This window comes from Grampus griseus (genome assembly GCF_964374135.1).
Source record: "Grampus griseus genome assembly, chromosome: 11".
Classification (NCBI taxonomy): domain Eukaryota; kingdom Metazoa; phylum Chordata; class Mammalia; order Artiodactyla; family Delphinidae; genus Grampus; species Grampus griseus.
The window spans coordinates 62,592,500-62,609,867 of NC_139005.1; the positions used below are offsets into that span (position 1 = coordinate 62,592,500).

Here is a 17,368-nt window from a genome sequence, read left to right on the forward strand (position 1 = left end):
GTGAATCAGCCATGCGACTGCCAGATTCTCCAGCCTCTTTGAGTTTCTTTTTGCCCTGTTTAAAACGGAGATTATAAAAGTGAGGTAATATAGCCGAGTAGCTAGGACTACAGGCTGTAGAGTCCGTTTGCTCTACCATGGTTCCGAAACTGCACCTTGTATTATTGAGACAATGGCCCCAAGAGCCAGGTTGCCTGGGTTGGAATCATGATGACACCATTTATTAGTCATGTGACTTTGTGTAAGGCATTTAAAGACTTGAGACTCAATTTTTATAATCTGTAAAATGGAGATGATAATAATAGAAGCTTCCTCATAAGGCTGTTTTGAAGATTAAATGAGTTGATATTTATACAGGGTTCAGAACAGTACCTGCCACACAGTAAATGACCTTCCCCAGACTTCAGTTTCTAATTCTGTAAAGTGTGGTAGAAGAATAGCTACCTAATTTGGTTGTTTTAAAGATTAAATAAGGCAATCAAGATTGTAAAGTCTTTAGCACAGAGCCAGATTCAGAATAAATTGCTTATAAACGTCAGTAATTATTTGTTTTATTATCAATAATATAAAGTAGTTGAAAATAAATAAAACCATCTAATAAGAAATGTCACATCATAGTCTACATATGAGGAAAAGGCTGCTTGGAGTCTTTTATAAATTCAGGATAATTTTATAAATGATAATATAAATGCTCTTAAGGTTGAGTAGTCAATATTCAAGTTTCTTAACTGTCAGTGAAAGAGGTATCGTAGAGTCATGTCATTTGGCTTATGTGACCCCTGATGTCCTTTCCACTCTGACTACTCCAACACCATTTAAGAATTTCTCTTGCAAAATCCCTGGCAGACTTTTCTGGAGGTGCTAATCATTTGATACAATAATAGTAATAATTTACTATTTTATAATGGTTTTTGTTGAGTGCTTACTTAGTACAAGTCTGTATTACAAAATTTATGTTAATTTTTTCATTTAAACTGTGTCATCAACCCATGACAAGGGAATGTTACCCCATTTTACAGAGATGAAGAAGCAGCGATTTCAAGGCAGAATAATGATAATCTTTTACAGTCACAGGCCTGGCAGGAGTTTGCCTTTGAATCCGTATATGCCTGAGTCTGTAGTGTGCCCTCCTTTGCTTAGCAGTTCTTGCTGTATGTGTAGAAATAAGAGGTATTGTTACTAGGAAAATTCTGGCTGGGAAAATGTCAATAGCAGATTTGCAGATATCATTTATATTGGGAAATAATTGCTTTTAAGTAGAATAACTTTAAAATACATATATATGTATGTATATGTATAAACATACATACGTTTGATATTTAAAGAAAATTAAATAACCTCTATATAATGGGAAGATCCATGGGTGATGGTGATATTTTTCCCCAGTTCTCAGCCCACTTCTAGGTCATGCTGGTTATTAATTATTCCTTCTGGGACCTTATTATATGCTTCATAATACTCCTTCGTGCAAATTGAATGTTCAAAGTCCTATAAATGTAATGTTGAGTTCTGGAAGTTAATGAATTTCATTTTAGTCCTACTTCCTGCACAGTGCAAGGATATTCTATATTAAGTTTTTATAACTCATTTATCACTACTATGTGATAAAAGTAGTTTTGAATTGGGCATATCTTTATCCATTTAATGAGTGGATATAACTAAAATCAAAGGTGAAAACTTTAAGAAAAGTTTAACTCTCTATAAGAAGTTCCCAATAAGTAGACGTGTGAATGGATTAGCCTGCCTTTTTTAAGTGCTGCAGGTGGCTACCGGAGATTGTTAAGAAGCGATACAGTGACCAGTTGCCATAGTTTAAGTTAAGGGAATTCACCAAATATCTTTTTTCTTTTATGTACTCATCACTCATTCTGCAAATACTATGTAATAAGAATTACAAAGAGTAAAAAAAAAAATTATCTGCTCTCTGGGAACTCAGTTTTATTGGTGATAATGAAAAGAATTTAATCAAGAACTTAAAACCTCACTGTTGTCATGGAAGTGCATGCAACAAATAAGGTAGAAGAGTTTTCCTGAATCTTACATGAGGGTGGAGTCAGTGTATGCATTACAGAAGAGGTAAGAGAAGAGATGAGACTTAAAGGATGAGTTAGAATTTGTCAGGTGGAAGGAGGAATGTTATGGCATCATCCAAATTTGACATTCTACAATTTTACAATCCAAGCATGTTGGAAAAACTAACAGGCAAATTACGAAGTGCTATGTAAAATGCTAGTAACTAAAACTGCTAAAGACTAGAGGTTAGAATTCATGATTACTTGAGTGGGAGGCTAGGAAGAAAATTTGGAATGAATCCATACTTTGTTCTTCTCTTCGCTCACTCCCTCCCAACACATCTTATTTTCAGCTAGTCCTGTTGGCTCTTGCTGCAAAACATACCCTCAGTTGGGCATTTCTTTCCATTTCCACCCTGCCTTCCCGTGATCAGGGCACCACCAATTTTCACCTAGTTTCCAACGAGTCTTCCAGCATTCACTTGTGGTCCTTTCCGGTCGCATCCTTCACACAGCAGGGGCTCTAATCTTTTAAAAGTATAAATTGTATGTCATTTAAATTCATGAGACCATCTACTGGCTTTACATTACACTTGAAAAGTAAAACCTAAGCATCTTACCAAGCCCTACAAGTTCCTACATAATCCGGCCCTCTCTCTAGCCCTTAAACTACGCTCACTGCCTCCCTGCCTTCATTCTGTTTCTTAACAAACTAACCTGTCCTGCTTTGGGGACTTTGTCATAGATATTCTCTCTGCGTATAAGGACTCTCTTCTGGATCAAAGCAGCCTCCTGGGACTTCCCAGGTGGCGCAGTGGTTGAGAGTCCGCCTGCCGATGCAGGGGACATGGGTTCATGCCCCGGTCCAGGAAGATCCCACATGCCGCGGAGCAGCTGGGCCCGTGAGCCATGGCTGCTGAGCCTGCGCGTCCAGAGCCTGTGCTCCGCAGCAGGAGAGGCCACAACAGTGAGAGGCCCACGTACCACAAAAAAAAAAAAAAAAGCAGCCTCCTTCTTCTCATCAGAACTCTGCTTACATGCTACTTCTTCACACAAGCCATTTCCAACCATCTAGTCTGAAGGAACACTCACAATGCCTTTTGCCAGAATTATACGCCATTGTCCCCTTGTATTTTATTCATAGAGGTTATCACCATCCACTGGGTTTTTGTTTACTTATTAACAAGTGTGATTTCAGCCACCTCCGACTATAACATAAGCTCATTGAAAAATAAGCATCTTGTCTTTTTTTATTTGGTAGCGTAATTGCCCAGGACAGAGCCTACCTACAATAGGAACCAACTAAAAATTGTTGAATGAAACACCATCATCATGGGTTAGACTCATCTGCTATAGAAGAATAGAAACACTACCAAAAATGTACAGTGGAATAAGAAAAATTCAGAAGTCTTTTATTCCTATAAATGGTAGGGTTTAGTTGAAATATAAACGGCTTTAAAATGTTTATAGAATGAAACCATATCTTCTCTTCGGGACCTTCATTCACTTATTCTTTTCCTCTTTCGACTACCTACTAAATACATTTACCGTGTAAGGCATCAGGGTTAGAGTGAAACATCACACATCCCATATGTTATTTCCCTTCCATGGTCCACAATGTAGTAGGCAAGAGACTGACTGAAACATGACTACAGAATGAAGCAGGAAGTGTAAACCCCCCAAGCAGTGAACCAGATTTGGTATACTGAGACTTCAAAACATGGAAAATGACCGCTAGTTGTTGGAATCAGAGAAAGTGGCTTCTTGTGCTTCAGAGATATGTGAAGTAAAGTTATGAAGTGAATCCTTAGTCACGGAGGAAAGAAAGACGTGCACATTTTCTCTAAACCTCAGTATTTCCAACAGCCCCCAATAAATTTCAAAATAGCTACTAACCAGATTCATAACTTGCTAGTTTGAGGTCTACATGCTCTTTGTTATTTTCTGACCATTTGTAGTAAATGTCAAGAAATCAGTGCATTGGACATAACGCAAACATCTAAAGGCAAAGGGTGAGAATCAGGGTGAGGACAGTTCACAGAAGAAAAAAAAGGAACCCAACCTTTAGATAAGGCAAAACATTGTTAAACAGAGAAGAAAATCATTGTGCTTCTTAAACCCATTAATTAAATATAAGCAGAAACCCTCTGTACACACTTGATTTGTAAAATTAGGTCAAGAAAGTCTGAATTTAGAGGTTTCCTTTTGTTACTCATATGTATATGTATATATATAATTGGTATAATATGATGTGTCTTATATAACAGCATCAAGGGTTCTCAGGAAAGATTGTTGTAACAGTTTTTGTGAGATTTCAGATTTACCTAGAAAGTGACATGGAAAATTGGCCCTTGAATATATTATATTCTGAAAGGCAAAGAATACAAAACATTAGTTTTGAAAATGCTTACTCACATGGTTTTAAGTTTGGCTTATTTGTTGAACCAGTAGATTCAGTAGGCGGATCTGTGAGTCTATGAATTTTGAAACGTGGAGCATAGAACCGTCTTGCAGATAAAGCTTTTGTAAGCCCTGCAGCTATTATTACAGATTATACTGCAATTGTGGTTTTATGTGAACTGGGCATAATTGGTTATCAGCACAAACTAAAGCTTACTGAATGCTTGTCTTGCAAACTTGTCTTTTGCTGGGTTGGATGTATATCTGTGCATTGGGTAGCAGTTTAAGCTCCCTCACACAGCAGTATTTTTAAGCTGGAATGCAGAGCCAATGCTGGAAGAGGGTCTGTTGTGTAGAAGACTGCTATGAGTTGGCATTCTCCCCACAGAGAAGCTTGATAAACTGCCCTTTCTGTATTTAGCTTACGAGGTTCAGCGCCAGGTTGCCCAACCAAACCACAACTGTTTCTTTTTTCTGTATTTTATCTTCTCTTGGAAAAGCTGTTAACGTTACAGAAAATTTGCAAGAATCGTACAAAGAACTCCCATATACATTTAACTCAGAGCACCCAGAGACCTTTTTCAAGTTTCACAAATTGTCCCAGAGATAGCACTTTTAGCGATTCAGGATGAACGTTGTACCCAGTCGTCATGTCTTCCTAACATCCCTCGATCTGGAACAGTGCTTTAATCTTTCCTTGACTTCCGTGACATTGATATGTTGAAGGCAAGCATTTTATAGACTGTTTCTTAATGTGGGTTTGTCTGATATTTTCTCGTGATTGCAGATATATGTATATAAGTGTATATATATTTATATATATATAATGTCACAGAAATGATACTGTGCTTTTCCATTGCCTTTCTACCAGGTATCAACATTATTGATATTCCCCTTTCTGGTGGTGTTGAATTTGATTGCTTGTTTGGGATGATGTTTGCCACAGTGGGTCTGCTTTCACCCATAGGTTTTAGCATCCATTGATGTTTCTTGCCTAAATTAATAGTTTACTCCAATGGATGTCATGTGATTTCTAATTCCATTATTCCTTCTGCATTTATGCCTTGCCATTCAACTTTAAGAAAATGATGTCCCTTTCTTATTTTTCTCCTCCTCCCCCCTCCCTCCTTCTCCTTCCCCCTCCCCCCTCCTCCTTTTCCTTCTCCTGTGCTCTTTCCCTCTCCCCCTCTTTGAATTTTGTGGACTAATGGATTCCTACTGTCTTCAGTGGATTATAATCCATCAATATGACTATTTATTTTGATGTTTAGAATTTCCCAGATTTGGTTGCTGGGATGCCCTTCAAGCTGGCTTCTGCCCCATTATTCTTTGAGAACTTTGTTTCTTTTTGGCTCAAGGTAATCTAGGCTCACCTTGTTCTCTCACTGCCTTGGCTTCAGCTTTTATCTAAGGTGCCCTGATTTCTTTTGTGAAGAGTAATATTTAGGAACCAGATCTCACTGCTCCTAGCTTTCCTAAATAGTAAAATATATGTAGGTACACACACACACACACACACACACACACACACACACACTCATACAGACACACACATATTTTTGCAAACCTATTTCCTTTTTAAAAAATTAATTTATTTTTGGCTGCGTTGGGTCATCATTGCTGCGCGCAGGCTTTCTCTAGTTGCGTAGAGTGGGGACTACTCTTCATTGCAGTGCGCGGGCTTCTCATTGCGGTGGCTTCTCTTGTTGTGGAGCACGGGCTGTAGGCACACGGGCTTCAGTAGTTGCAGCACGCGGGCTCAGTAGCTGTGGCTCGCGGACTCTAGAGCGCAGGCTCAGTAGTTGTGGCGCACGGGCTTAGTTGCTCCGTGGCATGTGGGATCTTCCCGGATCAGGGCTTGATCCCATCTAGCCTGCATTGGCAGGCGGATTCTTAACCACTGCGCCACCAGGGAAGTCCCTACACACATATTTATCTCAATATCAACGAGCTATCTATGAGAGAGAGAGAGAGAGAGAGATGGGTATATAACCGTAAATTCACAGTGCCTCCATTCCAAATCAACACACAGAGTTTATTCTTGCTTTCTCCTTTCCATACTTGCACCTTCCTTTGTCAACTGAGAAACCTGGCTCCCATTATACTCAATATGTTTTCTTATTTGCTCAGCCCCCCAACCCCCAGCATACAAATCTAACAAATCTCTCATCCACACTGGGCTACTCTTCACTCTGACAGATTCCTGGCCTTGGCCCTGGCTGTCACCTGTCTTCCTTCCCACCAAGAAAGAGAGAGCTGGTTTGGGAAAGATACTTGTTTGTCTTTCTTTTAGGTTGGGTTTATAAAGCAGGAACTATAAGACCATTAGTTATTGTTGCTGACTCAAACCAGTTTTGTTTGTGTCCACATTTGTGACTAGTATAGCCATATCAAGATGAATTCACATGGCTATATTTTTAATATAAACCAATATGCAACACCCCTATTTATGAAATTGGAAATCTGAAGATTGCTAGCGTCTAGGTGTATTGCTGAATGCCTTTAAGCGGCGTGTATAATAGCTTCCTTTTCTTAGGAGTAAAAATTTAAGGTAGTAAAGAGTAAAATTAAGGTTAGGCCATTGGGTATTGTCACATTCAAATACTGTCTGTTAATAACTTAGTGACTAAGCTATCTGTCAGCTAAGGAGACATCACATACATTAACATGCTCAGTGTCCAGAGACATTTGGAATTAAATGGAATTAAATTGTAGGGTAGTGGTTAATAAAACAATATTTAGAAGCTTCCAGATTTAAGTACAGGTTAAGTATCTCCCAGCTTGTTACACAGGGCAAATTATTACATCTCTAGAAGCCTCAGTTAATCCACAGCACCTAAATTACAGGTGTCTTAGTCTGTTCCAGCTGCTCTAACAGGAATACCATAGACTAGGTGGCTGACGCAACAAACATTTATTTCTCATAATCCTGGAGGCTGGAAAGTCTAAGATCGAAGTGCCAGTAGATTTGGTATCTGGTGAGCTCCTGCTTCCCGGTTCATAGATGACCATCTTTTCACTGTGCCCTCACATGGCAGGAGGGGCACGGGAGCTCTCCAGGGTCTGTTTTGTAATGGCACTAATCCCATGCTTGAGGGCTCTATCCTCATGACCTAATCACCTCCCAAAGGCGCCACCTCCTAGCATCATCACATTGGGGGTTAGGTTTCAACACATGAATTTTGGGAGGAAACAGATATTCAGTCCATAGCAACACAATTGTTGTGAAGTTTGAGTGATATGCCCTAGATAAAACACTAGGCATAGTACTTGGCATATAGTAAGTGCACATAAACAGGAACTAGCTTTTATGTTAATTATTGGTGAAACCTAGACCTCTGGCTACTAGGACTCTTAGTAACAGACACTAGCACTAGCTTATTAGAACGCTAAATAAATTAAATGGTGTTTTTGCAATGCCCTATCTTACAGTTTCAGTAAGTGCTTATAACATGTTGACCATGTTGTGAATGCACAGTAAGATAGTCTGCACAGGATGATGTCTTCTAAATATTTTGAATCATTTTTTCCTTTTCCCAGTCAATATGAGAGGAATGCAGTATTGGTTTACATGGGAACAGTGAATGATGCCACTGCAATATCTACCTTTTGGTTAGAAAACACTATTGATTCTGAAGTCTTCATAAATTGTTTTATGAATCAACCCCCAAACCTGTTATTTTTCTGGAATGAAGCATGCACAAAAGTAGAGGACATGCTTAGAGCCTTCAGAGATTAAACTGAACTTCTTTGATCATTTATATAAAAGTTAAATCTTTACCAGTTACCTTTGATTGTCCCTCTAGAGACTGGAGTTAAACTCTTATTCCACTTTAAAAAATAATGAGGTAGAAATCCTGGGGAAATCGATGTCTTGTAACATATATAGAGCAGGGGATCTGGACCCATTTACATGTGAATACAATCCAAAGATAATTTCTGAGATCTTTTTATAATTATTTGAAGTTTAACTTCACCATGTTCCTTCCCTTGATCAATCTGTTGCCCTATCATTTCTAATGTAGGTAACTCAGATAGGGAACACTGTGAAACATATACCAAAGAACTTGAAAATACGGTATAAATAAGATTTTCTCTTGTGACCTAAACTAAAAAAAGAAGTTAAAGAACAAATCAGCCAGAAATGTTCACTGCCACATTAAAAAACAAAGTAAAACAAAGGTTTCCAAGACCAAAGTTTGAATACTTTTTTATCAGAGGGTGGGGACTTAGACAATGGAATTGAGTACTAGGTTTCATACACTGAGAAAGATAGCCGCACACTGAGAAATATTTTTTAAGATCTGTATATTTGCAGCAAAGAAAAAAGTCTACTCCCAAAACACATTCTGAATATTCTTTTGCTCCATAGAGATTTTCCTGGAGGGAGATGCTCTGCATCTTTATAACTAACATAGCTACAAGTATTCTGGTTCCTGTAATTGCTCTGGTCTTGTTCTAGTAAAAATCAGTTGGCATTGGGCTTTAGACAGCCATCCCAGTGAACTACTTTATGTGACTCAGCATCTGAGAAACCAGTCTGTGAATTCTGAGCCTGTATGACTGTAGGCCAACCCTGGCTCCCAGCCAGTTCACCCAGGCACCATGCCTCTCTGAGGCTTCTTGGCAAGCAGCCAGTAAGCTTTCCCTGGGGTGTCCTATCTTACTACATACTCTCCATTTAAATGGCTTCAGCAAGTAACAATCCTTAGAAATCTTCAGAGGAATTTTTTCCCCTCGTTCATGGACATTAGGCTAAGGAATAAGCCAGGGAGGTGCAGTGGCTCACAAGAAAAGAGCCCAAGTGGAAGAATAGTTGATAATGAACTTTAGAAGTGAGTGGGGAGGGGCAATAGACAGGGGACATAGGAGACCCTGGGGGCCAGAGAAGAAAAGAAACAGCCCAGAGAGCCGGATATATTCCCCACATTATAACGTTGACCAGAATCCCACATGCCTCAGGAGAATGCCTTTCCAGGCCTTTGGTAATAATAACACTTGAGCTCACAATTATTTTGTGAGGAGCATATTTTTCTTTGCCTTTTACACATAAGCAAATTGAGGTTCAGAGAGGCTAAGTCACTTAGCAAGGTCACATGAGTTAATAACTGTTTAGCGAGAGAGCTAAGTTTTACAACCAAATGCAGAGCATGTACCATTATACTGTGCTTCCTTCTGTATGTTTTACCCAACAATGACACTGTTTTATGATCACTACTGATAAGATTTATACATTCAGTTATCAAATATTTGCAGAGTGCAGCATATCTGCTAGACATGTGGCTAGGCATTGGGGTGCAATGATGAGCTTAAACATCGAGAATGGACTCCAGTTTGGAAGATGAACATTTATCAAATAATTACACAAATGTCATGTTACGAGAGTATGAAGTGCTCAAGATAGGTACAGGGAGAAATAAGTATTTGTAACTTGGGACTTCACCTGAAAATTTGGAATTGTTCTTTAAGAAAGAGTCACTTGAGCTGAGACTTGAAGGGAGAAATTTAATTGGATGTCGTGGGAAGGAAAATATTCAAGTAGAAAGGACCTGTTGAGGCCAGGAGCTATAGGATGTGGGTAGAAGATTCTTGTGACCACAAGGGAGAGAGATAAGGGGAGTCCAGTGCAAGATGACACTGGAGAGGCAGACAGAGATCAGACCATGCAAAGCCTCTTAGGCTCCCTAAAGGTTTCACCCAGGGGCACTATGAACAAGGACCAGGTTTGTTGGGAAAATATCACAAGTTCAGTTCTGTACAAGATGGGTTTGAGTTATCTCTGCGATAATCAAGAGGTAATGTCTATTAGACAGTTATGATTCACATCTGGAATTCAGAGAAAAGTTCTGGGTTAGAGTTTGAATTTGGACTTCATATGTGGATAGGCAATCACTAATACAATGGGTATGTTTGAGATCGTCTGGAGAGACTGTACAATGCAAACTGGAAGAAGCTTAGGATATTGCTTTGAGGAACCCCCAACTTTTGCCCTTCTTTTTTACTACCGACAACCATGACATTTAATGATTGGGTAAAAGAGAACAAAGAGAAAAAAAGTAGCATCCAGAGAGAATGGGGAACAAACTGGAAAATTTTTATTGTAGAAGCCAAGGAAGGAGAGTTTCATGAAGGGAGGAATGGTCTGCTATTTTAATGCTACCAAGATATCAAGGAAGGTGACGACTAAAAACGTCTGTTGATGTTCACAACATTAAAATTTTTACTGGCCTTAATGGTATATCCTGTCATTCGAACGGCATGTCCTCTTCTGAATCTTGCTGTGTTCCTTATATTTAGTTTTAAGTTACAATAAGCTAGGAATGTCTGGAGGTCAAGGCACAGCTTTGTATGAATTCTTGCATTAATATGTCAATTCCTATATACATACATACATACATACAGCATATAGTTTTCCATGATTTATTAAAATCCTAATGAGCGTTTCAGAGTTTTTAGATCCATCAGATAAATAGAAAATATTTCTGGCATCAATGATTACACTTTATTTTCTCTCAAACAAAACCAGGATTTAGAATAAAAGTAACATAGTAAGCGAAAATTGATTTAAAGATTAACTGAATTTTTCTTTCACGTATAAATATTCTCTTTAGATTTTTTTAAAGTAAGAAATATTTAGTGATCACTTGCCATGGTCCAAACTCAGTACTAGGAATGGGACTCCAAGCAAATGAGATAACTATAAAGAACAAAGTCCAGTGTACAATGCTGTATTGTCTTGTCTCCTTCTTTCTCTTGTAGTTCACGCTGTGGACTTTCTAAAGATGTGGTGTTTTTGACCAAATATATGTAGATTTTGAAGCTGCATAAGGAAAGATAGTGCCTCTTAAAACGTTTGCCTGTGCATAAAAGGAAGAAGCAATGCATGAAGATTGGAATATCAGAACGTATGCAGTCCCTCTGTGGAGTGCTTTTTATTTGATTAGACCTACTCTTTACATGTTAATCACACACACAAATATATACCCATGAACATATATACACAACTATAAAACGTATTATAAAAGGGGGTTGTCAGAATGAGAATTTGTTTTTGATTGACTTTAATTTTTCTGAAATCAGGACATCATAGTGACATTTACAGCCCATAGCAAAGTCAATATTTATTTTACTTATACTTTGTTTTTTAGGATATATTTTATAGAATGTGCATGGAAAAAATAATTTTAGGGGTGTTTTCAGTGCTTTTATCATTCTCAGAAGAACACAGTTTAGCCAGACTTCCTCTAAGACAGCAAAAAAAAAAAAGGAATCTTTTCTAGTCTTTTGCCCACAAAAAGTGCAGTCAATTATTGGTAATTACAAGCTTTCAAACTTAGAAAAGTCTAAGAAATCTGATTTAATACCTCACTACAACTTGGGTTGTATATGAAAAGTAAGGAAATTCTCCTGTAGATAGACAGCTTTGGAATGTCCCAGACATAAAGAAATGCTCACTTACCTTCATAGAAAACTTTCAATACATTGATTTCTTCTTGTACTAGAGAACTTTGATGAGTCGCTGGTGACAGCAATTGGTATTTCTGTCTTCTTGGTTAATTTCAGAGCACATTCAGAAAATGAAGGTACCTCTTTACCATCTGCCGATTCCTGTACCAGTCCTACTAAGATGGATTTATCATACAGTAAGACAGCTAAGCAGTGCCTAGAGGAGATATCCGGTAAGTGACCTGATTGGTGGGTAGGTCAAACTCAGAATTTTTATGATCTCTCCATAAGTCTTTTTATTAAATCATATTTATGCTATACTGTTTTCCCTTAGGCATAAATGGACTGTGTACATTTCATGCTTCAGAGATGCTTAGGTATTTGACTGTTCAGCTTAGAATGGTCTCTTTGTTGCTCTGTAATGAATTCTGTAAAGAATGGTAGTGCTCTCAGAGGCTGAGATTTTAAGTCATGGTTGCCCTCAGTCTAATTGAATACTATCAGAGAAGACCTGGAGAATCTTCTATTGTTAATAAGGCAGTTCTTGAATATATCTAGAGATTTAAAAAAATACTAATGATCAGATGGCAATGTAAAATTTCCAAGGCCTCCAACCCTGCTCTGTCTACAATTCTGTGTTATTTTGAACATTTCTACATAGTGGCTCTGAATGTGTGTTCTGGGAAAAATCTAATTATGGAAATATTTCATTATATATAAATAATGTAAGAAAAATGACATGTACATACTCCAGACCCAATTTGTCAGATTCTCAGCTTTAGTCCACTATTTTTCCTAGGATCCGGATAAGCCTAGGCACATATGGAAGCCCTCTGGTATAATTTTATTATATATAGGTCCATATGGACCTATATAATGTATAATATAGGAACTAAGTAGGCTCTTAACGTGATATACTGCTTCCAAGGGGAAAGACAGTTTAAGAACATTTTATGTGTTTCCAAGTATAAGGATGCATGGCAGTAGAGGTATGTCTTTTGGTCCAATAAGTCTCTGACTCAGCCCTTGTATATTCCTAAGGAAAAAACGAAAAGAACTATTTAAGTTTTAAAAATTACTATAGTACTCCTAGAACTCAAAGTATTGCTCTGAAGCTCATGAGCATAGCCATATCACAAATTTGGAGGTTAAGAAACTTCCTCACTTAAGCAGACTTGAAACACTTCGGCGAGCATTAGCAGTTACCGCAGTATCCATCAATGGATATTGACAGCAATGACAGCACCACATCCCAAGGGTTCCTTCTGGAATTAACATCAGTGGTATCATAGGCTTCAGAGTTTTCATGTGGAGATGACAGTGGGCCAGTTCAGGGTAAGGGCGGAAATGGTAATGCAAGGCATAACTATAGGGATACTTGTAGATTTTTCAAGCACTTGGAGGAAGTGTTGGTTTTCCCTGGCTCCCGAGAGCCCCTTGGTGAATGATGATATGTATCTGTATTGTGACTAGATATTATTTAAACATAGTGTGGAACGTTTCACACATTTCTTTACTCATGCATGTCTTCAATTAGTATCACTATGCCTACAAAATACTAGAGCTCAAATCTGTAGGAGAAAATGCATTTAAGTACACTTTGAATTCTAATTATGTGATTTTCACAAAGAAACCTTGTTTTTCTGGAATTAGTATATCGCTTAGTATCTCTGATTGAATCAGCAACCCATGTTTGATCTTTTTTCCTCCAGTTTCTTATTCTTTTGACCATTTAATCATTTTTTATACATCCAATTAATATTTCCATTTATGTAAGTCACATCATTATGTTATACACCTTAAACTAATACACTGCTACATGCCAATTATATCTCAGTAAAACTGGAAAAAACATTCTTAATTTCCATTTAATGTTCTGATTTTTAATAGAATATTTGAAAGTGAAAAATAAACTAGACTTTAACATAATACAATAGTCTGATGGATTTATTAGAAGGTATAATATTAATTTATGTCAATAAGTATTGATATAGAATCATAGATTTGAATCTATGATTTAGATAGAAATAAAAGAAAGAAAACAGCACATAAGTGCTGAAATGAGGCTTATCTGATTATGTCATTCCTACGATCATTTGTTTAAAATGAGTCTATAGTGGAGTACCGAAAATTTCTCTCAATGCAAACTTGAGATTTCATGAAAGAAAGATATTTATGATTAGAAAGCTATAAATTGAGTACCATAATTGGAGAAATGTAGATGAGAGTATACTGGTGGACCAGTGATGAGAGGATGACAGTCATAGGGAAGCAGGCCAGTGACAAGAGCAGAGCTGGCATACCCTGGCCTTTCTTCTAATGATCTTGCCTTCTAATCCCTCCTTGAGCTACTTATTCTCCTGTTCATACCTTACATCTGGGCACCGTCGGAATCTGCAGCTTCTCTATAATCTCACTTCCATGCATCCCACTCTTGCTGATGACATCCTCCTATCCTTTCAATGCCCTTCCTTTCATTCTCTGACTCTGACACTGGTCCTACTAAGATTTGCAATTTATTGATGCCACCACCATTACTTACCCTCACCAACCTCTACATATCCTTTCTTCCTTCCTTAATCAGATGAATTCCTATAGTGACTGAATGTGATTTTACTTTTACCTATACCCTTTACTCCCTTACACCTCTTGCACTTCATTGTTCTCATTGGATGAAACCACAGACCTAGTAACATTCAGGTCTCCACCTAGTCCATACCAGCAATGAATGAACCTGGAGAAAAACACATCACGTGTTGATGTGATTCGCTTTACATTCTTGGCCACCAACTTCAAGTGAGTAGTTCATGCTGCCCGGCAATCATTCTGTATTTCTCTGGCGCATTTACTCATTTTTTGTCATCTAAGAACTTGAGATTGTTCTTAGATGACAATTTTATACCTTATCTCTTCTTTACAAAGCTACAGTGCCATTTCTCCCATCCTTTCTCTTAACTGATGACCTTGATGTCACTAAAAAAATTTAAGCAGAGAGAAAAGAATTTCACGAACCCCTGCCACCATATCTACCCATGTACGGCATTTTATACCTATTTACTTCACTTTTCCTTGGATTACTTTCTTTTCTACCTTATCTCCCTCTATACCAAACCACTCTCTTTAGCCCCACAGGATGCTGCCATCTCTGCAATCTTAATTTAAAATAAAACAAAACAACTTTCCTTGACCCCTTCCACAGCTTTCTTTCTCTATCTAATTTCTCTTGTTGCTACTATATTCTGGCTGCTAGGGAAACCACAAACCACATGCACACTTGAATTTAATGCCACGTCTTAGACTAGCCCTTAGAATGTTTCTTCAAAGACAGCATGAGATATGAGCAGGTAAGTGTTCTAGGAAGTAGAAAAAATTAATCCTGGCCTCTGCACTGCCATTATTTTGTTGTTTTCATTGTCCCTTAGTTCCCTTTTTTGTGAGGTGACTGTAGTGATGCTTAATAAACTCAGGATTATTGTGAGATACGGTTTTATTCTTCCATCCATCTTTTCAGTAATCATTGCCAGGTACGTTATAAATGCCAAGCATGCCAAGGATTGGGAAAACAAACATGACTAAGACATGAGTTCTCCTATGGAGGAATAAGAGACAAATAAACTTTAACACCACAAATAATTGAATTACCTGATTTATGGGAACAACTAACTTAACTGTAAAGATTTATACAGGGCCTAAAAGAAGATCACATGTGTGTATAGTAGAATTCTAATGGGTAAAGAAATCAGGAAATAATATTTCAGGAAGAAACAACTTCAATGGAAGTAATTTGAAAAAAAGTTTTACTTGTTATTTTTGTCTGTTTCTTATTGTAAAAATGGGTACTTTTGGGATTTTGGTAGCTCAGTGATTTTCAATGCCAGTTTCAATGCCAGTGCTACTGTTGAAGCCTTATTGCTAAAGGTTGCTGTGGGGACCTCAGTGGGGAGTAAATCTGTCCTGTTCCCCAAGTGAAGTAGCCTAAATAATAGAGAACTCTGATGGAGTTAGTCTTGGCTGGATAAGATCCAGGTTTTGTGAATTTTTGAAGCCTATACAATTTGGAGGAGCCTGGAAATAATTTAAAAAATACAAAGTTACATTGGCTCAACTAAGTTAGAAGCTCTGTATATTAAACACCACTGGCTTCACAGTAGACGTACCTTGATGTCCTGGTATCGTTTTGCCTGACCAGCATCCATTGCTGCGTCTGCTCATAACAGCCCCTTGATTTTCTTTTGGGGAACCATAGCCCCATCAATCTCTGTTCACGTAGTTCAAATGAAATTGACCCAAGCAGATCCAATCAGAACAACCCATCCCGTTGACCACAGTGACTCTTTCAGGAGTGGACAACTGACCCAATTCAGTTCAATCAGAACCAATGAGAATCAGTCTCAGAACTTTTCCTGGCTGTTAGGAAAGAGACACTCCGTTTTTCCACTAGACCTGAAGCTAATCAGAAGAAAGCTTGGAGCTGCTGGCAGTTACCTTCACCCTGGAGTGAAACAAACGTAGAGAAAACAGAACCTAAAGCAGAAGAATATTAGCTCAAGGTCTTTGTAGAAAATGTCTGAGCCCCTGAACAAGCCACGTCAGAGACTCTGTCTCCCTCCTTCCCTGCACTTTTCTGTTGTGTTACCCAGGGAAATCCCTTTTTGTACTTAAACAAATGTGAAAAGCATCCCTATTGCATGACCTGTGAGATGCATGACAGGTAAAGATCTATGATACTGTTAAGGAGAAAACTTGAATAGTCCACATTGAAAAGCAGATTTGTTAGGAGGCTTAGCTCTTTACATTTCCTCTATGCAGTAACTCATTTGAATTTATAAGAACAGTGTCTTCACGATTAAATGGTAGCAGAAGTTAAAAACGTAGTTAAATTGTGGTGTGAAGATAAGTATCAGAAATGAGTTACACAATAAAATGGCATATGCTGGAGAAAACTCAAGACTTTTACAATTTGGAGACCTTTTATCCCTCCAAAGTCTTTATGTATCTCTCTCAAGTTTCCCATTATTTGTCATGTTCTTAGGGAGGAAACTGTGATATTTACCCAATCTGATGATGGTGGTTCTATTAATTATTACAGTCAGGTGATATGCATTATATAATTTGTGACAAAGACCGAGTGAGCTTCTTGCTTCCAGCCTATCCTTAAGATTCATGCCATGACCTCAATATTACAAGTCCAGCTGAACTGATGGTTTAGATTTTACTGCTTTGGCTTGGGTTTTATTCTCTCATTCATTGACAAAAAGAATCTGGCTTCAGAAACCATCCCTTTCATCAAGTGCCAAGAGATCCTGCCAAATGCAAAGTGAGCTTTGTTTTTCATTCCACTGGAATCATTCAGAAAGTTTTTAGATTTTTTTTAATACATAGGTTCACACATGCCCCTTGTTTTGCATAAGACCGTCTACCAACATGTATAACATTTATTTAATCCACTTTTTAACCTTTATCTAGAATTTATATTCCACTGAAAAATGGTGATAGATGCCAGACTGAAT

At 37.9% G+C, this 17,368-nt stretch overlaps 1 protein-coding gene across 3 annotated transcripts in view; it reads left to right on the forward strand.

The window, feature by feature from the left end:
- The window catches only part of NAV3 (neuron navigator 3), a gene marked incomplete at both ends in the record, with an annotated part of 362,535 nt that overhangs the window by 182,843 nt on the left and 162,324 nt on the right, over positions 1-17,368 (forward strand). For all 3 annotated transcript variants that reach the window (XM_082666667.1, XM_082666668.1, XM_082666669.1), the window contains one exon: positions 11,976-12,091. In XM_082666667.1, coding sequence (XP_082522793.1) covers positions 11,976-12,091 — 116 coding nt within the window. The remainder of the gene's footprint in view (positions 1-11,975; positions 12,092-17,368) is intronic.